This window comes from Pseudopodoces humilis, chromosome 3, assembly GCF_049639895.1.
Source record: "Pseudopodoces humilis isolate 2021_Gansu_Grassland_sample_001 chromosome 3, ASM4963989v1, whole genome shotgun sequence".
In the NCBI taxonomy this organism is placed as follows: Eukaryota; Metazoa; Chordata; class Aves; order Passeriformes; family Paridae; genus Pseudopodoces; species Pseudopodoces humilis.
The window spans coordinates 89,216,097-89,243,472 of record NC_142202.1 but is presented as its reverse complement, the minus strand read 5'-3'; the positions used below and the strand labels follow the sequence as shown (position 1 = coordinate 89,243,472).

Below are 27,376 nucleotides of genomic sequence, written 5' to 3'. Positions count from 1 at the left end.
GCATAATAGACTGTTATGTAAAGCTCTTTTTGTTTTGAGTGGAGGGTTTTTTATTTGGTTGGTTTTTTGGTGGATAAGTTTAAGTGTACTTGGTTAACCATTAGGACTATGAAAAACAGTTGCATTTTTATTGAAAATACATGTGGGAATCAACAGAATCTTGTTTCTGAATATTTGGTGATATGCAAGAATTTAACATGCTATTTTAAACATCTTTGCTGTGTTTTGGTTCAAAAAGAACTTGAGATGTTTTTTGGATTTGAAATGTAATATTTGAGTTAAGCAATGATGTTTTATGGAAACTGTCTTGGTTTTTATTTTAAATTTTGTTGTGTCTAGACTTGACTGTTTAGGTTGTATAACTTGTGTTCTATCACCGTTTCTACCCAGAAGCCCTGGTTGAATTCTGTGACTTCCCTTGTAAGTTGCTTCTGACCTCTCTGGTCTCTTTTAGTCTCTTTGAAACTTGTTTGGTGCAAGGTCTTACTATCCAGTTGTATTTCCTTAGTGGTGATAGTCTTGAAAAATATTGATCTGACACTGTTGAAAATTGCTTTAGCAATTGTCAGCTCAAGAGCAAGGCAAATGCTCCCATAGAATATCACTTTGTGCTGTAGATGAAGGGGGACTAGTTTGGTGAAAATTGTCATCCTTGTCTTTATCCAAGCTTCAGACTGTCTCAGGCAAACAAAATGATACAGTCCTTGTACACATTGCCTTCTTCATCTGGAGTACTTTATAGATACGACATTCAGTGAAGAGCAGCTGAAGTGGCCACGGTTGTCAGAGACAGAGCTGAAGTGGCTCTTTCTGAAAATAAGAGGTATTTGGCCTTACTTGGCTGAAAACAACCTCTTGCTAGATGTTACAAAAGAGCCGGTCATCTTTAGTACTGCTTCACTGGTAGGAAGTTTTCTGTACTTTTTGTTTATAAATAGATTATTTAATTGAAAAAATATGGTAAAAGATAAATTAATTGGCTAATTAAAAACAAAAAACACACTTGAAAAACCTGCATGACAATTTAGTGTGTCTTTTAGAGCATATGGTTAAGATCATTGTAGTCTCCTAAAGGACTGCACACTGGTTTTGATTTACTCTTTTCATTTTCATTTCTCCCTATACCACTTGATAGGCTTGGGTGATGAAATTTGCAATACTGAATTGGAGTGAAACTGAGCCTGGGAAGAAGAGGAGGGTCACAGCAAGGTTGCATTTTGGTTTTTTCTTTGTTTCCCACCACCCAAATCTATTTGTATTGCGAATACATGGGCTTTTGCCCAGGTTAAGTCTGTTTTTCCCATAATGGCAATTGATAAGTAATCCATGGACTTGTAGATCTATTCTACCACCTTCCCATTGAGGAGGGGAAGTATCCAAATGGTTGGGTGGGAGTCTGGCCCTTAGCCAAGGTCTACCCACCAAATGGTTTTATGACCAGCTCTCACATCCTTTGAAGAAAAGAGAGTTACATCAAACAAATCTCCTCTTGTCAAGCTGTGACTGGTATCATGGACTCCAAATAGGGCACTTCCAGCAAGGGTCAGGTCTTGGCTGGTGGCTTGGCTTCTCTGCATAGTGGTTCCCTCTTGGGCTCAGCCTTCTGCAGTGTTGAATGTTCATGGGTAAGTCACCGCCTCCTTTTCAGGGCTATCATTTTTTATTTATTTGTTGCATTCTAATTCAGGCACTTGGCATAAACTCTCACTGGCCTTCTTGGTGATGTTGTTTCTTTGACCTTTTCTATATCTAAAGACCACCTGCTGTTGTTCCTCTGAGGTGCTATCATTGTTTCGCATTTTGCCTCAAATGTAAAAATGCAAACTCTTACGAGTTCATCCATTCTTCTTGTTTTTGTCCTGCTCATACCTAAACCATTAAAACATGCCAGATGTTGGTTTTTGGGCCAGCTTATACCAGTCATCTGTGCTTTCCTCACAGTGTATATTGGTATAATCTAAAGAGCTAGAGCTGGACAAATGTAGTCAAATTCTTATCTTCTGAATGATCCTTCTACTTGGACAATATACAGTTGTTTCTGCCACTTCTTGAAGACATTAGGCACAGAAGGATTGAATAAAGGAAAATAAGGATGTTGTGTTGCATGTGTTCTTCTATTTTGACTTACTGACTTTAAAGAAGAGATAATATTTTAGACAAGTAATTTCTCATTTGACTTCGCTTTCTAGAACAATGTTCTATATAGGCTGAGGAGTGACTGTGATTGCTTTGGCATTTCCTAACCTCTTCCATTATCTCTTGCACATAGAGGAGAACAGTGTGATTTTCTTGACTTTGGTAACCTTATTGTCCCAGATAATTTTTCTCCTGCTTGAGTGTTCTGTACAGGCTTAGTCATGGTAAAGTCACAAGTTGTGTGAAAAGAAGCTAATTTTCTTATGCAAAATGGACAATGGCCTTTCACATGATTTTCAGTAACCATTAGAGAAAGTGTTGTAAAAAGCAAAATTAAAGAACTGTGCAGGTTTGGAATCTGTGTTTTTACGGTCATAAGGAAGATGTGATGCTGAGTGCTGTAGGAAGTATGCTTAGTAGGACTTGCAAACACTTGCAAGGACTAAGAAAGTAACTAATGGGTGTATGTATATACCAAAAAGGAGTCACTCAGTTCACTTGGTCCCAGTTTAGTGAGGGCTTTTTAGCTGTTTTGGTGTCCAAGAGTTGTGCCCAACCAACTGCAAAAGAATTAGTAAGGTGACTCTCACTGCTAAGTGATTTTAAAATTTTTATTTGCTGTTGTTGTGTTGATAAACTACACAGAACATGACTGATATGATATGTATTTGGATCTGGTAACTTCTAACTTTGAATTGTGTATAGACTTTATTCTTTTTGTGCTATATTTAACAATGGCTTTGCTGAACTATGTAGAAAGTAGCTTTTTATGTGCTTTATGTACTCTTCCTCTACACGGGTTATTTTCTGTTATGAGAGCGTGCTGCAAGTAATTGCGAGCAGCTTAGAGATCCTTTAGGGCTTTATAATTACTCAGCAGCCATGGTGAAACAGATTTGATGCTAGCAGCAAGAGTTCCTTGGCTAATATAAATACTTGAACTACTGATTACAGCCACTGATCCTCTGCCAGTAGTAATTACATCCTCTGTTTCTCCGCCCTGAGGGTGCTGAACTGCTGTGACTTAGGAAAAACCAAACTTCTGCAGTCTGTTGCCAGACACTTGGCCAATACCGTTGTATATTTTCATGCCTCCCGATGGATCATAAACTGTGGTTTGAAGAATGTTGGAATGATTCAAGAATACAAAGGATATTTGGTAATAGGTTTTGCTTAACAATGTGTTGTTCTTGCTTCAAAAGATGGATACCAGATCTGTTCAAAGGCTAATGTTTGGAGAGTACGTGCTTCATAAAAACTCCTTTTTAGTACTTCATGTATTTGAAGGCATTATTGTAAAGTAGCTTACCTTATCTTCTGAAATGCACTTGCAGTACCTGATTTAGTATTTATTTGGGTTGGTTTTCCTTTGCACATTCATCCGGCTTCAAACAACTTCTGTCTTTCAGTCCTGTACTTTTGGTTGCTGGACTCCATAGTCTCTTGGTGCCTGTTTTTGTGTGTGGAGTTCCTGAGGTGGCCAGCAGTGTCTGCACAGTGTGTGAGCATGAGGAGTACATGGTCAGCCTGGCTGGGGTTAGCGGCAGGCTGGCTGCGAGGGGCTGCGAGGGAGAACATCCCTGGGGCCTGAAGCCACCAGCTTCACCTTCGCTCTAGCAGCTTGCTGTGTGCACTTCTGCTCTGAAAGGCACTGAGCCACAGGCCTTCATAAGGGTCAAACCGAGGTCCCACTTCCATAGTTAAGTTCTAAGGCAGCAATATTTATGTTTTATAAATAAGTAGCTTTTTTGAAAGCTTGGTTTTCTGCCTTGTGAAATTTACTCCTGAGGGAAGTGTTCTTATGTCAGAGTGTATTTGTTTATTCAGAAGTAAAATATTTGTAATAACTGTAAATGCAAATAATAGTTTAAAAAAAATACTAGAGCATTGCATGTTGTTTGAGTTTCTAGTAGTTTTCCTTGATACAAATGTCCTTTTCTGCTTTTTCAAGAAAATACTTAAGCATTAACTCTTACTCACGTCTGAGTAGTGTCATTGCTGTTACTGGCAATTGAGAGTTGACACGAAATAAAATGTTGGAAAATTATGATAAATAGGCTCAGATTAATGCTAGGTTTTAGCCTTATGAAATTTGAGTGCCTGTCATGTTTTCAGCTCTACACACTAAAGATAAGAATGTAATCACTGGTACTTGAACATCTGGGAAACTGGGGCTTAAAACTCTATCAGAGGCTGGCAAGATTTGATTTTCCTTCTTAATAAAAGATAATCAGTATTGTAAAATATGCACAAAGGAGCAAAAGTGTTCCAAATGCCTTTTTACTTTTAAAAGATGGATATTTTTCCAAGTTTTAGCAACAAAATGATGATTTTCAAGCTGTGCCACATATTGAGAGAATAAAGCAATTGAAATTCAAATGCTGCCTTCTGAGTTTTGAAAGTAAGAGATTGGTGTCATGCAGGCTGTTGTAATAAATCTTTTCTGTGTTGTTCATTACTAAAGATCAGGTATGGAATTCCTAAGGATTATTTAAACTTCTTTGAAATTGTATAGTAAATCTGTCAAGGGAAAAAAGTAAATATATGAAGATTTGAGAAGCTCATTAAACACAGAAAAATGTTTTGCAATTGTATCCTTTTACCTTAGATGTTAGTGTATCTATTTTATAGTTTAAGGACTGAATAAGATCATAGCTATGAGAAATGTCAACTTCAGTAAGTAATCCGGGTCGCTAAGAACAAGTGATTTTAAGATCTTTTGTTACTAATTTTTCCTTGAAGGAAATCTAAGAGTAAAATGATCTTGTTTCCCCTTCATTTCATCCTCCTGAAAAAGGACTTAGCAATCTTTTTAGAATTTGTTAATAAAATCATGAGTAATTTAAAAAATTTCTCTACAATGCAGATGAAAATGTGGACTTTTGAGGGTTCTTAGAGAATGGAAGCTCTTGCATGCAAAACAGAAAGGCTTAGTCGTTCAGAAATATTTGGTACTGTATTATGTATGGTTTGTATTATGTATTGTGTATTTGGTTTCAACAGGTTACCCAGGGAGATTGCAAAATCTCCATCCTTGGAGATATTGCTGAACAGTCCTGGTCAAAGAGCTCTAGATGACCCTGTTCCATCTGAGGGTTTGGACCAGATGATCTTCAGAGGTGCATTCAAACCTCGGCCACATTGAGAATCACAGTTGTTGAAAACCAAATACACAACATACAGTACAGACAGTGTTTCTTGATGTTCAGATGTTCACATGTTCCTGTGTTTCAGTTTGCTGTCCACGTTTCATCTGGTCCTGTCACTGGTAACCGATGGAAAGAGCCTGGCTCTGTCCTGTTTGCCCTCCCTTAAGTTAGGTATATGCATTGGTGGAATCCTCCAGAGCCTCCTTCCTCCATGCTGAACTGATCCAACTCTCCCAGTCTTTCCTCATAACAGATGCTCCAGTCCCTTCATCTTTGTGGTCCTGTGTTGGTCTTTCTCTGATATGTCCATTTCTCTTGTAGAGGGGAGCCTAGAACTTGGACAGATAATTGATTCCCAGTAGTAAAATCTTGTTACTAATAAAATCTAAATATCTCTTCTGAAGTTCTGTAATAAAACTGATTTATAGTAACTGATTTTTATACAGTAGCAGACATTTATTTCCTGTAGTGCATAGGGCTTTAGTAATAGGGTTTGTAAAGATAAAATACATCACAGTTTTTAACTGAAGGTTTTTATGAATGTCTACATTGATGAAGCCGTGTAGTAGTAATGATGACTGTGGAAAATGAGCTTTTAATCAAGTATATTGGATGGGTATATAGAGACTTGTTTCTTCTCTTTTTGACTATATAGTCTTTAGCATCAGAGAGCTTTTACTAGAGTGTGGTTGTTCTTAAAGCAGTTTTGGAACACAGTGCTAGACTGATGAAGTTTGTGATGGATTAATGACCACAAACCATGGTTTGTGACAGTGACTTTGAGGGTCTTTAAATAATAATCTTTCATACATTCTAACTAACTGCTTCTTGTGTGATATTGGCTAGTAGCTTCTACCAAGAAGAGATTTTATGAAGAGATTTTGGCTTTCTCACAAATGAAGTGCAAGGGGCTGTGTGTGTGCGTGTGTATGTGTGTGTGTAACTTTAAAATCATAACATTAAGACCTTGGGGAAATCAGTGCTGTCTGAGTTACCTTCTCCCACTTCAGTAATGCTCCATGGATGCAAGTTAGTTAAAACATCACTGTATAGTTGAACTGTAATGCTCCATGGATGCAAGTTAAAACATCATTGTATAGTTGAACTGAGGGCTCCAGGTTGTGTTGGGGTACTGGAATGACCATTTAGTCTGTGAACCTGGGAGAAGGACTGGAAAAGCAACAAACTGTACATAAATAATGCCAGAAAAAGAAACAAAGGATCTGCATGCAGCCAAAGAAAAGTAAACAGTAATGAAGAGATGAAGAATGGTTTGCATGAATCAGAAGTTCATAGTGAAATAAAGTGAAATAAAAGAAACTATCTCATTTTCCATGCTTGCTGTGAAGGTGAGTGTTCCATTGGTCTATTTGGTTTGAAAATTACTAGGTATCTGGAGGTTGATAAAAAAAAAAGAACGGAGGACTAAATTAAGAGTTGTGAAAGCTCTCTGTAAAGGCTGAGTCAGTTGTGAAACAGTTGATAAAATCACTGAAGAACCTTCACAACTATGGGAAGTATTATTTAACAGAAGATTTGGATTTTGCTGACAAGGTAGCTTCTTAAATGTCTACTTCAATCTACATATAATTAAAGCCTGAAACACACATACACTTGTAAGATGGAATCAGTAACTTATTTCTAGGGGAAAATATCTGTTAAGTATCTTCAGAACTGTCAACTTCAGCTTTATTTTAGTGTGCAAAAAAGTAGAAGAGATGAGTCCATGTACATGCTGTCATGCTCACATGCGGGTAAAATGATTATATGCACAAGTAATAATTTTGCAAAACCCAGCAACAGTTTGTTTAGCAATTAACAAAGTTTAAGGATTGAAAAATTTTGCTTTAAAGACTAAATATGAGACTCCAATCCAGGTGTTATTTATACCTCAGTGTGAATATGAAAGCCTAGACATTTCCAAATGGCAAAAATAAATCAATTACTTTTAGAAGCAAGTGCCTGAGGAAAACATTAATTATTATTCTGAGTGCATTTGACGAATGCTGAGCTGAAATTAGTGGACTTGGGTTTCTTCAGAGTTCTTAAAGTATTAGGTAAGTATCTAGGACATGCTAGCAAGGACACTGCACAACTCTTGTTTCTTCTCTTATGGAAAATTTGTCCTTTGGCAGCTTGAATTAACTGGCAAAATGAAAAAGACATTATTTATATAATATTTAGAATATATATTTTGCAACATAATTTATATTTTATTATACTTGTGTATAGGTTTTAAGGTTTTAGGTAAAGCATCTAAGCAACATTGATAACTATTGTGCCTTACCTTTTTGAGTCCAAAAAGAAAATGTCAGTGCTAATAATATAACTTTAATTAATTTGTTTGTTTTTAAGTAAGTTAGTTGCTGCCTTTGATTTGCTTTCCTTAGACATAAAAGGCCACTTTATGTTCTGTATGATTTTCTTTTGGCTAGCTTGTGTTACTGTGAAGAGGCATGTGTGTGTGAGGAGTTGGTCGGGAGTTTTATGTAATTAAATAGCAAAACAAAAGCAAACCCACAAAACCAAGTTCAGCCTTATATTGACACTTATATCATCCACCAGTGATTCAGGAGGGAAAGTTTTTCCTGTGCGTTAGAAATGTCAGATTTCTTACCTTTGTACTAGAAGCCCAGTAATGGTAATCTGTATTATTTATTTCCTTTCTTCCATAAATTTGGTGGTACTAGATGGAAATAATCTAAATGCTTTATGTATTAAATTATATTGATCCATTTAAAAAAAATGTTAGATAATGTCAAAAGCATTTTTTGCATAGTTTTGTTAGTTTTGAAGACTGCTATTTGCTGTTATATAGGTTGTGTGTTGTGGAATAGATGTAACATTAATTGTTTGGTGTAGTTTTTATTGATCATATTTCACTGTAAGTGCTGCTGAAATAACTTCTAATAGCTGAAGAAGCCTTGGCAAAAATTACTTATTAATTTTGTACAGTGCTTGGGATTTGTAAGATGCTGTGAAAGGTTAAATCCCAACTTTTTTCAAAAGAGAATTGATCAGTGTTAAAATGTCAGCTGTCTAGGTACAGCAGCATACTGGCATGCAAACACTGCTCTCTTAATCCAGGTTCCCCAGCTGCATAGCATTTGCATTGTGACATTTTGTAACAACATTAGCACCATAGCTGATGTTTCAAAATCAGTCAGTTTTTGTTGGTATGAGACAGCCTGCAGCTTAGTTGGATGTTGAAGGTGTTTTTCGGGAGCGTAATTAGCTTGAATTCTTGGGTTCTGGCAGTATCTGCATCTCTTAACTCTTAGTGCAAAGTCATACAAACCAGGTAATGTAATTCTGAAATGTCTTTTAAAAAAATAAATAAAGGCAAACCAAAGTAATATTAAGGCTCTCTCAGAAGTACAATATCTTTCTAGACATTGTGTCTGAAATTTAATCTAAAGCAAGTATTTTGGTGCTTGGTGCATTAAAATGCCTTACTGGAGAATTCATATCCTTTAAAACAACATTTTAGAGAACAGCCAGCTAAAATTTAGATTGTGGTGAAAATGAAGTTTTAAAGTTTTAGAGCTTCTGTTCTTCAACAATGCTTCTAATCAGAGAGAAATGCATTAAGAAGTCTTTTGCGACTATTACTTTGTGAGTCTGAATTCTAGAATAAAATGTACATGAAAACTAGTTTTTGTTGCTGAAGTCAGATTGCAGTGGGAAAGAGATTTTACGTGAACCATTTATGTTTGAAATGTCATTGTTTGGTAGAGTTTCCCTTTTTATATGAAAGCATGGCCTTTTAATTGGACTCTGTGTAAGTGGAACTGACACTTAGACATGCTATTTATCGTAATCTTGCTGGATATTTGTGCAGTTCAAGTTCAAGACCAGGCTGGATGGGGCTCTGGTCTAGAGGAAGGTGTCACTGTCCATGACAGAGAGTTTGGAAGTCGATAAGCTTTAAGGCCCCTTCCAGCCCAGACCATCCTGTGATTCTCTGTTGATCCTATAAATATGTAAAGAGTACTCTGAGATGTGTGTAGTGTATCTATAATAATACAGTGAATTATTTTTAACCTGTTCCTTATCTTAAAATGGGAATGAGAAGAAGAAAGCTTCCCAAAGGCTTTTGTAGCATCTCCTGAAGATTGTATTTTCTTTTGATCAGATGTGTACTCCAGAAGGGTAGCTAATCTGGATAAACTAGGGTTAAGGAAAAAAACCACAGAATTAAGGTAAAAACTTTCATAGAAACTGTATTCTCCTTTTCTCTGGTATTTCTGGTGAAGGGGGAAAGCTGGGATCTGTTGCTCTGACTTTGAGATATGGCATGGCTACAGTATTGTCAATAAAAAGAAACATGAATGGTTTGGTTAAATAAAATTGATAGTTCTGTTAGATTGATTACTAAACAGATTTTGAATAAAGTTTGTTTAGTGTTAATGAGTTAGTTGGAACAAATGTAGTGCCTGTTAATGTTAAATAGCTATTGCTAAAGGCAGTCTCTGTTTCAAAAAGTTGAAAAGACCTGAATAGGTATAGTAGAGTTGGATTAGTAGAGCATAAAGTAATTTTATTTAATTCCACAAAAGATAATTTCTAATTATTCCTTTAGATGTACTATTCCTTTAGATGAGTTGCTGCTGCAGGTACCATTATGATGTCATATTTTACGCATTGTTTCCATTTTTATGGAAAGAAGCTTTTACCTTCTTTCCCTCTTGCACTTTGCTACTGTGCAGGCTCATACTGTGCCTGCGTGATGCATTTAATGGTAACAAATAGACCATAGTGCATTTGGGCACAGATAGATCAGGCAGTAAGCTGGGCACAGGCCCTGCAGGGAGACCTTGACAAATTAGAGGGCTGGGCAGTCACCAACCATGTGCAGTTTAACAAGAGAAAGTGCCAGATTCTACACCTGGGATGGGGCAGCCCTGGTTGTGTGCATAGACTGTGGAATGAGAGGCTGGAGAGCAGCGCTGTGGAATGGGGCTTGGGGGTCCTGGATGATGGAAAGGCACATTGAGCCAGCAGTGCCCTGGCAGCCAGAGCAGGGCCAGCCCTGTCCTGGGGACATCAGGCCCAGCAAGGCCAGCTGGGCAAGGGAGGGGATTGTCCTGCTCTGCTCTGCACTGGGGCAGCCTCACCTGCAGTGCTTGGGTGCCACACTATGAAAAAGACATTAAGCTAGCTGGAAGAGTCCGAAGGAGGACAACAAAGATGGTGAAGGGCCTTGAGGGGAAGCCATATGAGGAGGGGCTGAGATCACTTGGTCTGTTCAGCCTGGAGGAGACGGAGAGGAGACCTCATTGCAGTCTCCAGCATCCTCATAAGGGCAAGTGGAGGGGCAGACACTGATCTCTTCAGTTTTATGACCAGTGACACGGCTGGATTGAGATAAAAACAGTTTATTAAACAAAAAAGAAAACCAAAACAAAAAACCCCACAAGCAATGCTTACTAGCAGCAGACTGATGCCCAACCAGATCTTGAGTGATGGTAACTTTGGAAAAACTACCCCTCAGCCTTATTGCTGAACTTGAGGTTATGAGGTCACTATCTCAGTTTAGCTTTGAGGTGTCTGCATGTGCCAGTCTGCAGCTCACCCTGCCCTCTCCTCTGATCATACAGGCCTTGGGACTTGAATTACCTTAAGTCACCAGTGTTTTATATTCTCTGTAAATTAAACTGCTTCAACATGATTAGAGTATGGAGCTGTGCTCTTTACTTGACAACATTTTAATGTCTTTCATGTATCAAAAATGTCAAATGCCATGTTTTTGCTTTTTTTTTTCCTTTGGTATGAAGATCTTTATGTTGAGTATCATATAGAGGTGAAAGCAAGGCTGTGCTTTCAGGAATTTGTCTAAATTTCATTTCAGAATGGTTGGAAAAAGTCTTCACAATCTCAATTTGGAATGTATAATAGGGATCATCTTTCAGAAAAATGCTGTTGAAAAAGCTCATAAAACTTAGCTGTTTAAAAACACTAGCAATTATTTACCATGATCTTTGTAAAAGCTGCTTTTATTTACAATGTGGCTCTGTTAATAAAAACATAAGATTATAAGAAGAAACCTTATACTTGAAAATGTTACCATTTTTTTTCATAATCCAGGCAAGTTGAAGGAAAATGTACTCTTTCAGTTAAAGTCATTCAAATATTTTGATGAGGTCTCCTCAGCTCTGTTTAAGGAAAGCTATCCTTTGTGTTAGATAGAAAAGAGCACTGTCATGAGGATCCCACATCTTCCTGAAAATAAACATTTGAAATAACTGGGAAAAGTGTTTGTTCTAAGATTTGAAAAGTGCTAGATCTTATTTTCACAACACTATGGTCTGTAGAGAACATTACCTTGTCCAGGCAACATAATAGAGGAAAATGGGGGGTCATTTTCCTCCTAAGATTTGCGGATTCAGAAAAATATTTGCCATGTGGATTCTCCTTTGACTTCAAACAACCAAGGGATTGGCTTTTTGCCCTTTAATGGTGGATCCTGAGACTGCCAAGCATAGGCCACCCCTTCCCTAGTCTTTCATTGTAGCATCAAGAAAAACCTTGGTTAAAGATCACTAGGTCCTGGTTCTGCCTCAATTACTACAAGTCTCCTAAATTAGTTTTAAACCAGTGTTTCTGTTAATGGATAGTGCTTACACAGAAATAGAGTTTATGGTATATACAACTTTGACAATAATGTTGATACTTTTTTAGGTTTAGAATGTTACCTTTTTTTTTTTTCTGCTTGCATCATTGTTCGGTCAGACTTTCATAAACATCCTGTCATAAATGCATGGTTTTTTTCTGATTAAATGCAGTATTTCAAGTACTGCATAGAGGAAAATACAGTATGCTTTTCATATGTAAAATTATACCTATGTATTTGTGTGCACCCAAATAATGTTTTCTGTATCTGTTAATAATGGAGAAAGAAGCATATGGTGTTTTAGGTGGTTCAATCTTCGTTCTCATAACTTTGGTTGGTGTTTAGAAGGCTTCCAAGATTTTTTTCAGAAATAGTTTCAGATTTTCTGGTTGTGTTTAAAACAGAATTAAAGGGTTACTTTACAGGGGATGTGAATATAAAACATACTTTAAAACTCAATGGCAGGAAAATGAGTGGTGGTTTTTTTTTAATTAAAAGAAACTTCTGAATAAATGAGGTTTACTGAAGTTTTAGTGTATCATATGCATCTCAGTCTAGTTCCATAAAACAAGGGAACGTGGATCATGCTGTAATTGCAAGATAGCTGTTTACTTTAAAAGGAGGATGGATGGGTTGCTGAGAAGTGCCAGGTTCACGTGTTCTGCAGCAGTCAGATCGGATGAGTACACTTGGGTTGCCTGGGACTGAGAAGAATCATGTTGTGGAACAGTGATTGCTGCAGTCCAAGGCTCCCTCAGCAGCAGAAACAGCCCCTTCCTCCTTCCCTGCTGTCCCTGTGTTCAGTAGCTTCCACCTTCCCTTGGCAGACAGCTGCTTCGAACCCCCTCTCATTTATTCAATGGATGGTTTGAGAGCTTGAGGTGCCCATTTCAAATTTGATCCCAGTCTGACTTCTGCCTAGCAGCAAAGGCTGTGAAATGGATGTAATGAATGGGTGTAAGAAATAACTTATTTTTAATGAGTATGTATACTAATTAATTAATACTGCATACTATTTTTGAGTTACCTGTAAAATACTTAAGAACTTGATGCTTATTTATACAGTGTGAAATACCTTGAAATTTCTAATATGTTCAAAGGTAGTTTTCAAAATACAGCCTAACTTGGCTGCCACAGAATCTTGAAATGCATTTTTATGTTCAATATTTTATGTTAGATATATGTCAGAATTATCCAAAGTGCTACATTTGTTGCTTTTATAGGTGAAGGTAGCCACCTTTTATACAGATACTAAGCAAATTTAATACATATATTTTTCCAGTTATTTTAGTTAATACACTAATTAACTAATATTCTACTGATAGTGCGACATGTATTTGTTGATCTATAGATTGCTAGGTTTATTTTTGCAGAAAAATTTGAATGTTTTAACAAGAAGATTAGAAGAATAAAAATACGTATTTTAGAACAATCAAATTCCAAAACAGGTTGTGCCCATTTAAAAAGAAAAGTGTACACAGAGGCATGTTTATATAAAAGTCATGTGGTGTTAAATACTATGTAAATTGCTTTTATACAAATCTAAATTATATATAATATGGCTTCATGGATTATATTTACATTGGTAGAGGCACAATATGATTTCAAATATGTTTGGAAAAACATATACCACTTTCAGTGATGTCTTGCTATTAATTCTAATAGCATTGCAATTTTAGAAAAATGATTTTTCACTGTTTGTTAACTTGTAAATATTTCTGCTAGCTTCAGATTCTGGAAGGCTTAGTTATTTTTGGTAGGAGAAATTATGTCTTACCCGATGTATAAAGTTGTAACAGCGCAGTGTGACTTCTAACATAATTCTGGCCTTGTGCTATCAATATTTTTAAGCTAATATTTTATTAACTGTACTCCTTTTTTCTTCCAGCTGACAGCACGATCACTTCCTTCCATACAATCTGATGAGAGACTCCAACCTCTGCTTAATCACCTCAGGTAGTATAAAATGAAAGCATACTACCTCATACAGATTAAAGTAATTGTTGTGGTAGAATGCCTTAGGTACAGGTTTTTTACAGACCTCATCTGTATGATTTGCTTTGAAAAAAAACCCCAAAAGTAATTCTTCAACTTAACAAAAGCTTTATGAATGACATGGAACATAATATATAGAACTAGTGTTACTGCTGAGTAACAAAAAATAGTTGTAGCTTTTATAAAGTGGTGGTTTTTTATAGCAACTGCAAAGTTGTTAAGCTCCTTTACAAACAAAATAGATTCCAAACTGCAGTGCTCAGAGCATGTGCTTTCCTTGTTGCAAATATTCTATACTCTCTCCTCTTTTTGGAAGATTTTGCTGTCATTGATGAATGGAGTACTAATTTGTTCTTTTACTGGACCTATGTAGATGACTGAAAATTGAACCATTAGTGTAAATAGTTTGCCTCCCTCTTAGTTGTGTGTGTGTGTATAGATATATATCTGTATGTAAGTTTTCTAGTTTATTTGTAGAAGAGGATAAGCAGAGAACTCTGGTCTCTTGTATTAATGATTGCTTTTTGCCACTTTATATGGGAGACTTTACTTCTTACTTTGGCCATATGCAGGAGGACAAATTCCATACAATTAGAGCGAGCTGGTTTAGAATCATGGGATAATTTAGCTTGAAGTGAACCTCTGGTGATGATTTAATCTAGCCTGTGCTCAATGCAGATCTGGTTAGATCAGGTTGCTCAGGTGTTAGTTTTTGTAGAATTTTTAATGTCTCTAAGGATAGAAATTTACTTCAATACTGGATGTCAGCAATGAAAGGTGTTTTTGAACACATGCATCTTAGCATTAAGATCATTGAAATGATGTTGGCTGAATTAGAAATGGAAATGTTGAGGTTCCATCATGGCAGCACTGCATGGGGAATTGAGATGCAGATCTGGTTTGCTGGATCATGCTCCTTATTTTCTACTCTTGTGCTCTACTGCTTGAGCTATCTGTTCCCAAAACCTGGCATTTTGTTTTGATTTTAAAAAATCTCATAATTTTTATTATATAGAAGGAGTTTTATGTTTTGTTTTCAGTTTAAATGAGAATAAGAAAAATAGCTTTCATTGTATCTGTGCTTATTTACATATGATTGAAGTTTGTTCAAGAGCAATGAATGAAATGAATGAGAACAAGGAATGCAGTGTTATTGTTACTGTTACATTGCTGGGGGTACTTCTGAATGCCAGTAACCTTCTGTGATTTTATTATCCTGCATCTTACTGGGATTGTAAAAAATGCACCTCAGTGGCATACCTTTCTCAATTTGAAGATCAAGAGCAATTAAGTTAGCTTTTTATGAATTGTGCTCTCTAGGAGTAATTACTGAGAAACTGAAAATTTCTTTTGATGTGCGTTCTGTTCTATGTAAGCGGAACAGTACTTCAGTATCACAGTCAGTCCTGTCTGTGCATTTTTTTTTTAAATAAGGAGAAGGGAAAGGTTCCAAAATAAGTTACTTTAACAGGGAGACTATACCCCACATTTATGCCAGCTGGTATTTTTGTACGTTCTTGTGTTACCTTGGATATGTATGTTATACAGCTGGTAAATCACTTCCATTTTGCTTTTGTGAAAATGGAGGGACTGTTTCCTGTTTATATTTTGTCACCAACCAAAACAATGATATAAATGCTTCTAAGTTGCCTGTTTGGAAGTTCCTTTAAAATGAACAAAATATATCAGACGTTGCAACTTGAAAAGCAACCTCTGGCAGGTGAATAGGCAGGTGACCAAATAGATCATCTTGGTTATTTATTTCTGTGAATCTGTGATCTATTTTGCTTCATCTTGCTCATGAGAAAGGAGAATATTAGCTAGTTGTAGACTTTTTTACCTTCATTATCTGAATTCGTAGAGCAGTATTTTATTTTTGGCATACATCAGTAGACCTCTGTGAGGGAAGCAAAAGCTTAGAAATTAATGAAAAGAGCATACAATTGTAGGTTACAGAGCATTGTTTAGTTTTTAATGCCCCACACATGCTTTGCCACCTATTCAAATCTGCTTGTGACTTAGAAATTATCTAGTCCTCAAAAAAGGTTATTTTACTTTGGATTATGCCTTCATAGATATTTTAACCCATGGTCATTATTTTTTAAAAAGGAAATAACATGTATTTTGTAATTGGATTGTTCAGAACTAGATATGTATTTTGTCTGTGATTTTGTTCTCTTTTTATCCTGTTCTGTTTCATTGGCTCTTTTTAGTACTATTTGTACTAGACCCAAAAAAAAAGAGAGCATTTTTAGTTGAAATGTTAAAGTATTTGGTGCAAGATTGTGTTTAGGGATTTCACATGCTCACAGTAGGCTACAAAGAGATTGAACTTGCTGAAACATTAACAACTTAATAGAGATGGAACCTTAATATATAAATGTGTGAGAAGAACACTTTTTCAGCTCCTGCTTTGTATGAGGCGTACAGGCTTGTAGCTCTACTGTTTAAAATATTCATCAGGAGTAATTTAAAATGGACAAAACCCCTTGTATGTAATCCCATCACACTACTATAGGATTGGGCCTATAAATGAGTTGTAGGGAGAAGCTGAGTTGTCTTAGTTTAGTCCAGTGAAAAAGAAGCTTAGGGAAGATCAAATAGCAGCCTACAAGTGTTTGGAGGACAAACATTGTAGTATTGGAATTTTCAATGGTAGCAGAGGATTTAACAAATTACAGTGATCACACTTAGCAGCTTGGGAGGTTTAGATCAAACATTAAGAAAAATGTCTATGCTAGAATGGTAGTGCAGCAAATTGCCCAGATGTAGGTAGTCTTAGTTCATTGAAATTTTTAGGATTCAGCTAGAAAAGCCGATGGCTTACCTGACTAATGTTGGCAGTAATCCTATTTTAAGTGGGGTGTGGTACTAAATGGTCTTCTAACATCCTTTACAAACAACATTTTGATGGTTTTGTTAATTCTGTCTTCAAATGATAGTTTGTAAGGGTGATAGAGAAACCAAGTTCTTTGCAAGACTGGATTTTTTAAAATGGATAACACAGTACTCATGCAGACATATTCACCCTCCTTCTCACTTATGTTCATCTCACTAGCAAGTAAAGAATACACAGCTTGAGATACTGCAATCATTCACTATTCTCAACATCTACAAAGTGCCCTTCATATCCTTACTAAATCTTGTGATGCACAAACACATCTGTGACTAACAAAACATTTATCAGAACTGTCCTACAGCTGTTTATTTGAAAGTCATAGGTCTCATTCTTGGAAACATTGATGCAGTGGAGATTTTTTTCTTGGTCAACAGCTGTGTGAATGTATGTACTGATCAATGGTTACAAGATGTGTTTAGAAAACATCTAGAAAAAAATCTTAGTGACTAAGATTTTGGGTTTTAGAAAAAACAGTTTCTAAGTGATTGAGTCAGGCTGAATGGAGAGAGGAATTTCTATATGGAGGTAAAATAAAACTTTTTAAAGTGGAAAGTGAAGACATTGCTGCTTGCATTCCAGTAAATCACAAAAATACATTATGAGGAACTGCAGATATTTCTAGATAAGAACAAAGCTTGGTCAGGAAGTAATCTCAATAGCTGTGTCACATAGAAGAAAGCATGAGTCCGTATAAGAACTAAAACTGAAAGCAAAAAAATATGAGAAGAAAGTGAGAATGATCACAAACCTGATTAGTTTGTGTTGTAATGTGTTTTCAACCTGGCATCATTTTTGAAGGTAGCTTGTAGATGTCAGGTATCAAGAAAATTGGACCTTGTGAAATGTCATACACTATTTTTTAATGTAACAAATTAATAACTTTTCCTGTTTGCTTACCATGATAAGAATATTCCACCTTTTCAGAATCTGAAAAGTAGAATTATTCTTTTCCCTCCTGGCCCCTCTTAGCTTTGAGTTTTCTGTTCTCACAGTAGATTTTCCTACCAAGTCCAGATACAATGGTCAGCAAGGTTCAGAGAGCATGTCCTATTTTTAACAGTACCTTCTGAAGGCTTTCCTCATTCACTTGCAGGAAAACTTCTGTGTCTTCTCTTTGGACCTTTTCTCTCCAGGCCAGTCCTTTCTATGGATTCAAGGAAAAAGTAGTTTTCTTTACCTTGCCAATTTTTTTCAGTATTGGTATGATTCTGATAAATACTGTAGGGTACAAACGGATGACCTAAAGTGATTGTGGTAGAGCAGCTTAAGAAGTTACCGACACTCATTCTGTGATCGCTTCCTGCAAGGTTTCCCAAACTGTTTTTTTACAAACAAAGCAAATCAAACAGAACCCACCAAAAAATGAAGTTGCCTAAGAAACAATTGTTATCTGTTTTGTGCTTCAGTTGTAATATTTTCATGAGTATAATTTCTGTTTCGTTCATAGTTTACTTAAAGTGATGCAGGTCTGTTTCTACAAGGGAATTTAGATACTTCTGTAGTAGAATTAGTGATAATAGACACACATGGTTTAAATACTTTAAATTATTTATACCTTTTGTGTAATGAAAAGAAAATCTATTAAGTACAGTAAGTTTGTCTAATGTTCCAGTGCATCCCAGAAATAAGACTAAGGAACAAATAAATGTACGTATAATTAAACACTGTTTACACTGTAATAAAATCAACTGTTAGTTATATGCTTTTTATATTTCACAGTATTGAAGTGTCACAGAATAATGTGTAGCACTTGGTATTGTCATTTAGCAAAATGCCTTTTTTCCTGGAGTTAAATTCTGCATGCCTTCAAAGACTTAAGGTATGGGCCTTGTAAGTTACTCACAAAACCCCTCTTGCACAAAGAAATTTCTTCTTACTCAGACTTTGCAACCTGCTTTTTGGACCAATAATCAAAAAAGCCCCTGTTTACTTTATTTCCTGTAATACTGCCAGGTTTTGAGTTCAGTCGGGTTCTGGGTTCTGCTGTAAGAATTTCCCTGGGTATGTTCTGCATCCCTGCAAATATCTGCATGGAAAAAGTATCTAAAAGCAAAAGCTGGGCATTAAATGCTTTTGTTTGATTTGAAATTACTTGGGTGACAATGTCTGTGTGGCTGTCTCTGCTGTAGTGTACGGTTACCCTGAACTTAGCTCAGCTTTCAAAAGCTATATACTCATACTGTATGCAGTATGAGTGAAAGATGAGACAGCACATGTAAATAAATTTCTGTGCTATTTTGGCTAGGACTTAAACTGTGTTGGTATGTGAGAAATGCAGGAAAAGCCATCCCAGATTTACTGTTACTCTTCAATTTTTGAGTTTTTACTTTTTTTCCCCAGTAGGAATCCACAGTGATACATCAGGGGGGTTTTAAATTTGTTTTTGTGGTACACAAATGGCAAAGTAGAAAGATTTTTATTTTTACTGGAAGAAAGCAAAAAGTGACCCTGGCTTCACAAAGAGTAAGAAGAACCCTCATCTCAGTTGCAGATATAGAAAGAAAGTAACCATGAGTGGTCAGTGTAGAAGTGTGAATGGTAAATTTATTCTTGACTAGCCTCATAGGTGGTAATTTTTTCATAGAAGACTCAATAGATGGGTTGGGGGAATCAGTAGCTGTTGTTTATCTTGACTTTAACAAGGTTTTTGACACTTGTAACACCCTCATTGACAACTGATGAAGTATGGGCTAAGTAGACAGACAGTGAGCTGGACTAAAAACTCTTAAATGCACTGTTCAAAGGTTTGTGATACGGGACATTAAGACCAGCTGGAGGCCAATCCCTAGTGGAGTACCTAGGGCCCTTATCTTCTTTAGCTTCTGCTTTATTGCCTTGGGTGATGGAGTTGAGTGTGTACACAGCAAGTCTCACATCATATAAGACTGGGGAGAATGTTTTGCACCAGATGGATGCTCTGCCTTTCAGATGGACTTGGGCAGGAGGGAGAAATGGGCTGCCAGGAGCCCTGTGAAGTTCAACAAAGGGGAATAGCAAGGCTTGCAGCTGGGGAGGATTACCCCATGTGCCAGTATAAGTTGAGGGTTGAATGGCTGTGAATCCAGAAGACCTTGGGGTGTCTGTGTGCCACCAGGGTACCTGTGAAGCAAAGAAAGCAAACAGTCCTCTTGCATGGCATTAGGAGGGACACTTGCAGCAGGTCAGGGGAGAGATGATCCTTCTGCTCTACTCAGGACTGGTGATACCACGTCTGCAGGGCTGTGTCCAGTCCAGGGCTCCTCAGTACATGTGAGAAGAGACGGAGAGAACTGAGGTTGTTTGGCCTGGAGCAGATAAATTTCAGGAAGTGTGTGTGTGTGCATTTTATCAGTGCATGTAAATAGGTGTCCGATAAGGAGGAGTAAAGAAAGAGTGAGAGTCTTCTCAGTGGTATCCAGTGATTGGCCAGGAGGCAATGGGCAGAGACTGATATACAGGAAATTCTGCCTAAACATAAGAAAACACTTTTTGATTGGCAGGATGGGAGAACACTGAAACAGGTTGCTCAGAAGGTTATGAGTCTCTGTCCTTGGATATACTCAAAACCCAGCTTTATGAGATCCTAAGCAACCTGCTGTAGCAAACACCATTTTGAGCAGGGGTTAGACTAGATGATCTTCAGTGGTCTCTCTGATCTAAATCCTGTATGACCTCTTCTTTCAGATATAAGGGACAGAGGGTTTCTTTGCCATGTTTGCTCTAATGTTGGCTTTAAGAGTCCTCATTACTTGGTTTCTTGTTTTTGCATGATATGAAATATTTGCAGCCCATAATTGATAAATTATTTTCTTTCTAAATCTGTAAGCTTAAAAATATTTTGGAACTGCTTTAAATGATGCCATACTATTTGCTTTCTTTTTCAGCCATTCTTATGTTGGCCCAGATTACAGCATCCAAAAGAACACCGGAAAAATTTCTCTAGAGCAAATTGATGCTGTAAGTTGTATTTCTGGAGTTATATAGGATGTTGAAGTATAACTTTTTTAATGCAAGTACTCTGTATACAAACTAAATGTATGGTCTTTATCTTCTTTTCATTCATCTTTGCTTTGTAACTGTTGAATGAAATTGTGTAGAAGTTCAAAACAAAGCAGAATTAGCTGAAAATGCATCTAATCAGGATTCAGATTCAGAGTGAAGTTGCAGTGAAATGCTTAATTTGCTGTTCAATTTTGTGTACTTGCACAAATGCCTAACATAATTATAAGTAGAATTTAACAAAATTTTCTTAACAATCTTGCAAACCGTGTTGTTTAGTTTATGATTACTGTGTTGCAGTATTAGTCTTTTTCACTGCTTCTTTTTGATTTTTGACTTACAGGAGGGATTTTGAAGACAAGGAAGTAAATAAAATGAAAGTAAAACATGTGATGTGAAACACTGTGCATAAATTTTACAGAGTTGATTAAAAACATTATAACTCCTTTATCCAGATTTTAGGAATCATATGTTTTCAGTGTCCATCTTAATCATGATAAGTGTTTCTCTGGCAGGGAGTTAAAATCCTCTCCCCTTCCCTAACCCCCCAAAACTCTATCAAAGGTAATTTTACCATTCCAGATGCTAAAATAAAGCAGAGGCAAGAAATATTGCAATGCAAGTGTGCAAATATTTTTCCTGACAGCAATTAAACCTGTGTTACTTCAGAGCTGGAGACAGTCTGATACTACCACCTGTATAACTGTGTCCTTGGGACAGAGTTCTTGAGACAGATATTGAGTTGGATAGTTTATGGACTCACTTGTGTTATGACTTTAGTCCCAAGGCTCTCTGTACATGCATATCTTTTCTTCCAGCCATTGGCATTTTCAAATGGAGCTAATGAATAATCACACTGAACACATATCCTACAAATTAAATGATCAGTATGCCCTAAACAGAAATTCTTCTCTTGTCAGCTCTCTGTGAAGTCATTCCCTCTCTGCATGCGGCAGTTGCACAGAGCCCTCCGTGACAACCACCACCTCCGTCACGGAGGCCGGATGCAGTACGGCCTCTTCCTAAAAGGCATCGGCCTGACTCTGGAACAGGCACTGGAATTTTGGAAGAAGGAATTTATCAGAGGAAAAGTAGATGCAGATAAGGTAATTCAGCAAATAAAACGTATCTCAGTATGTAGATGTGGGGATGTAATTAATGTCTACATTGTGCTTACAGATTTGAATAGATGCTTTTTGAAGTAGAAAACTGGGAAAAAAGTACAGTAATTTATTTTAAAGGTGGGAGGTTTTTTATTTTTTGCTCTCTTTGCTTATAATTTTAGTCATTTTGTTGGGTATTGACCTGAACTATCGGTAAAAAGGCAACCCATAAAGAGGCTTTTATAAATGTGGACTAGAAACATCTTACCAGTAAATTGCTAGGAAACCACTGTTCTTTACAAAATACAGGTACTACGTAACTAAATTAATTCACCAAGCAGATAAGTGACCAAACCTAGTACTGTCTGTGATACAAGGTTAGCCTTTTTTGTTGTTTAATAAAAAAAATATTAGTTGGACAGCTCTGTGTGAAGTAGTCTTGCCTTACCAAATTTACAGTTGAAGAATGAAAGAAGAAACTGGGGACAGAAGAACATGTTCCAGGAAATAGTGAGAAAATACTGTTCAGTGCACTGGGATGTTTTACTGACATATTAGTCATTGGCATCACTCTTGCCAATATTTTTGAGAGTATTGTGGGTGAGGAAGATGTAATGTCTTAATTTTTGGAGGATTGTGAACTGCTCCTTATCTTGAACAGCTCAGGTACAGTGAAGCAGGCTTCCTCTCTCATCCTTCTCTGCCTGGCCTGTAGTACGTGTTAGAGCAGAGTTTCGGACCTTATCTCAGTTTTGTGTGGAGTGTGATACTTTAATATTGTGAGATCTCAGCCTTCTGGATTACCATGAAGTATTTTGGAGTGCTTGGTAGACAATCTTTAGTTACCTAAGGTTCTCTGGGCCATGGCTATTTATACAAGATACAGGGCAAAAAATAAAGTCGGCTAAAATGAATTATGGTACATACTCCTCTTCCAAGACATAGAAGATAGATCAACTTGTCTGCAAATTTTTTGAGAAAGAGGAAGGGATTTAAAGGTATGATTTGAATGAGTATCTACTCATACTAAGCGTCTGTTTATCTAGTTCCTTAAATGTGATATGATTTAAAAGGATTAGGTAGTTTGTTGAAACAATCTTCGAAATGCATTTTTTTACCTAGGTCTCAGGAACATCTCTAAAGAGTGGCAGTAAATTTTGAAGTTAATGCCAGTTTATTGCTAGTTGTATTTGGTTTATGTGGCCAGGTTCTGGTAGTGGATGGGGCTATAGGGTTAGGTTCTGTGAGAAGCTGCCAGAAACTTCTGCCGTTGTCAGACAGAGCTAATGCCAACTGGCTCCAGGAGGGATGCCCTGCTGCCCGGGGCTGAGCCCATCAGCAGTGGGGGGTAGAGCCTCTGAGATAACATTCAAGAAAAGGGGGTTAAAAAAAAGCCTTCACAATAGCAGCTTCAGCCAGTGAGAGTGAGAATATGTGAGATCAACACAGCTCTGCAGACACTAAGGTCAGTGCAAAAGAAGGAGGAGGATGTGCACCAGGTGCCAGAGCTGAGATTCCCCTGAAGCCTGTGTGCAGCCCATGGTGAAGCAGCTGTGCCCCTGCAGCCCATGAAGGACCAAGGTGGAAAAGGGATCCACTTGCATCCCCTGGAGGACCTCATGCCAGAGCAGAGGGATGCCTGAAGCAGGCTGTGACCCTGTGGGAAGCCCATGCTGGAACAGGCTCCTGGCAGGACCTGTGGCCCCAAGGAGAGAGGAGCCCACACTGGAGCAGGTTTGCTGGCAGGATTTGTGACCCCATAGGGACTCACACTGGAGAGCAGGTCATTTCTGAAGGACTGCACACCATGGAAAGGACCACACTGGAGCAGCTTGTGAAGAACTGAATCGTGGGAAGATTCAACATTGGCAAAGTTCATGGAGGACTGTTTCCTGTCGGGGGGGCCCCACTCTGGAGTAGGGGAAGAGTGTAAGGAGTCTTCCCCCTGAGAAGGAAGGAGTGGCAGAATTGTATGGTGAATTCCCATTTCCTGTCTGCCTGCACCACCTGTGGGGAGGAGGTAGAGAAAATCAGGAGTGAAGTCAAACCTGGAAAACAGAAGGGATGAGGGGAAGGTGTTTTAAGATCTGTTTTTATTGCTCATTTCCCTCCAGTGATTTCATTGGTAGTAAATTACTTATCCGAAGTAGAGTCTGTTTTGTCTGTGACAGTAACTGATGAGTGATCCCTCCCTGTCCTTATCTTGTCCCATGAATCCTTTGTTACATTTTCTCTCCTCTGTCTACCTGAGGAGGGGAGTGATAGAGAGACTTGGTTGGGCACCTGATATCCAGCCAGGGTCAACCCACAACATTAGCTGAACTCAGGAAAATCCAGAATTTTCGGTTGCCATAGCCTATATTTAAAGGAACTGAAAGAATAAAAACAAGCTATTAGAAACAATAATAGTATAAAGACGCATTTGTTATTTCTGTTTTCATAAAATATTGGGAGAACACATCTGATTCTACCTGCTTGTGCTTTGACCAAATATGTACATGCACATGTATGAAGACATATATTCACTTTGGATCCTGTTTTCAGTCACAGGGTTATGACTTTCTATTATAGCATCTCTTGATAGGCCCTAGAAATAAGTGAAGGTTTATGATCCTGTGTTTAGCTTCAAGAGTTAGAAAGCATATTGTGAATCAAACAAGGAGTTTGGTTACTGTATTTTTCACAAGCAGGTTACTACTTCCATATAATTTTGGTCCTTTTCAAGTTCTAGATAACCAGCTTCAATCTGGGATAAAAAAGAAAACTAATTTTTCATGCCTCTAACTGAGGTTGGTGGCCTGTGATTTTTCACAGTAGTGTCATACAATGTTTAATGTCCTGAAAAAAGGAAGATTAATACTACTTACTGCTATTTTCTTCTTTTGATATTTTTATTTTCTGGCATTTGTGCCACTGTTCCTTTCCTGTAGAGTGGAGATAATTAATTACACTGTTTCATTTTACTGGAGCATTGTGAAGATGTATGATACTTTTAAAGATTAAGGTTAATGATGTATTACCTACTGACTCTTGTATTGCAAAGAGGGAGCGTTAAATTTGCTGGAAATGGTTATGATTTCAAAATTGTTGGTTCATTTTTGTCTTTAATAGCTGCGACGTCTATGCCAATTTCCAATCCTAAGAATTCTTGTCACGCAACTTCGGTCTTCAGCAGGAAGGAAGTTACCATGAGCACATTAGCAGTGAACTGGCTAAGCATTGTCTCCAGGCTAAGCATAGGATATGGACAATTTGTGCCAAAAAGAACTCCTCCTGTGCTCTGAGTAACTGATTCAGGCATACCTCAGGGCTCCTTGATAAAAACACTGTAGAAAAGCTTTTAAGAAATTGTATTTTACCTTTAGAGAGGAATCCATGACGTATGAATGAGGGCTGAAGCCATGTAGTCAGTGGGGAAAAGAAATCAAGTAACACCTACAAAGAAAGTTCTGATAGAGATGTAGAGATGCTCTGTGAGTGAGGTGGGGGAGGGAATGGTCATGTATTGGCATGTTCACAACCGGGACAAATGCAGAATGCAAAATAAAACATTTTCTAATTTAGGCACTGCAATTAAAATTACTCTGCAAATTGCTAGGTTAAGAGTGCCTAAATGGTAAATTGTTGTTTTTCAGATGAAAGGATCAACTGCCAAATGTAGTTGATGGAGGAGTAGATGCATTACTTTTGAATGAATGGTTGTGCCAGTTGGCTTCATAACTTCAGTGTTCTTTTAAGACTGTTTTTTTTTTTTTCCTATAAGTTGTATTCTTACTCTAAACAGGTATTGATTCTCATAGATTTTTTTCACTGTTCTTGCCTAAAAAGTAACTCCTGACCCTGTAAAAAAAGAAAAAAAGGTGTGGGAGATGTGACTCCAGTGTGATTTAAAAATACACAAAGGTAATAAGATGACAAGAAAAATTAAATAATTAGAGTACAAATGTAAAAATGCTTTCATAACTGAAAATAAAAGTCCTCTAACAGGGATCATTCTAGTGGAAATGGTTACTGTTTTCAGATATTTTTGTATGATTAACCTGTGAATGTGAAAAGGAGGAGTTGGAAGATAATGCAGTATTTTGAACAAAGAAAAGAAGGAATGCAGAATCAGTTTCTTTAAGGTTTTATTCAGTTACTTCTTTAGCTAACAGCCTGGATCTGAGATTTTGATACAGATGGAAGGCTTTAAGGCAGCCCCTCACTTCTTGCTTTTCACTACTACATATACTTGATACATGTTCCTTTTCTTAGCAGTAATTGGTGTATGGTGGTACAAAACGCCCTCTTGTAGTACTGTGATTTTTTACCACTTTGTGCAGAAGTAAGATTTGCTGGTTATACACTCCTGTACTGAAAAGTAATTACTTTGGTACTGCACTTTGATACTTCACTAGTTTTAATGATTGTTGCATATGCTACTGAAGCACATCTTAAAATTGTGCAAGATTGTGGGGGTTTATTTATTCAATAAATCTCCAAAACTGAAGTATTATTATGTTGAGAAAACTATCCTTGTGACAGAGCAGCTTTATTGTCCTTGTGACTTCTTCTGGAAAATGAGACACGGCTCTTCAGCCCCTGTGTTCTAGGACTCTTTTTGCAGAGATGTGATGGCACTCAGGCTAGCAAAGCCATTTATTCATCCTGACTCAGTTTTCCAGATTAATTTACTGTAGTTTCTTGGGCATGTTGTTTTGTATCATAGTTGATTGCAAGTGGCATGGAGCAGGTTGTTTTCTAGCTGTCTGAGGTATGCCTCTTCATCCCTTTTGCTACTGAATGACAGGTGTTTTGCTGGAAGAAAGAAAAGGAAAGGTCACTTAAATTCAACCTTGCTCAGAGTCTGTTATTAGTAAAGAAGCAAACCCTTCACAATGAAGCTTTTGAACTTAAGTTGATCATTGATATATTCTTGTTCCTTCCACACGTGGTGATCCTGTATGAAGCTGAGTACTGATAATGTGACAGCCATATACTGCATCCATATGCAAAGGAATATGTCTCCTACTCTGTTAAGAAACAATGAAACTAAGCCAAATGATAGTTCCAGTGACTTTATTTTCCTGGCTCTTTCATTTCTTTTCCAAATGATCTTAGGAGGTTCTGGAAGTCTGGATTCAAGAGTGAGCCTTTATCTTGATTGCAAAAAGCTGGTGATGATTGTTTCTACCAAAGCAACCAGAAATTCTTGAGGGGGAGCTTGGACTAGGGACCTTCTGAGGTCGTTTCCAGCCTGAATTACTGTGATTCTGCAGACAGGGCTCAGTCCAGGTGGAAACCCATGTTTGTGAGAGCCAGCCACTAGAGGGAGACAAGATAGTATGGAATAAACAAATGTAATGTATAGATGCAAATTAGAACTGTTTATGCTCTAGTGCTTTGTAAGTCTATACACTTACGTTATTTTAAAAGCCCTGTGTATTTAAACAAAAGTAGAAGTAGGCACTTGGCAATCTTCAGGTCAGTGCTTTTAAGCATGGTGCAACTATCCCCAGTACAA

At 37.3% G+C, this 27,376-nt stretch overlaps 1 protein-coding gene across 1 annotated transcript in view; it reads left to right on the top strand.

Moving 5' to 3' along the window:
- The window catches only part of PRIM2 (DNA primase subunit 2), a 91,706-nt gene that overhangs the window by 36,683 nt on the left and 27,647 nt on the right, over positions 1–27,376 (top strand). The window contains exons 7-9 of the mRNA XM_005518120.3: positions 13,787–13,854; positions 20,656–20,728; positions 21,691–21,876. Coding sequence (XP_005518177.1) covers positions 13,787–13,854; positions 20,656–20,728; positions 21,691–21,876 — 327 coding nt within the window. The remainder of the gene's footprint in view (positions 1–13,786; positions 13,855–20,655; positions 20,729–21,690; positions 21,877–27,376) is intronic.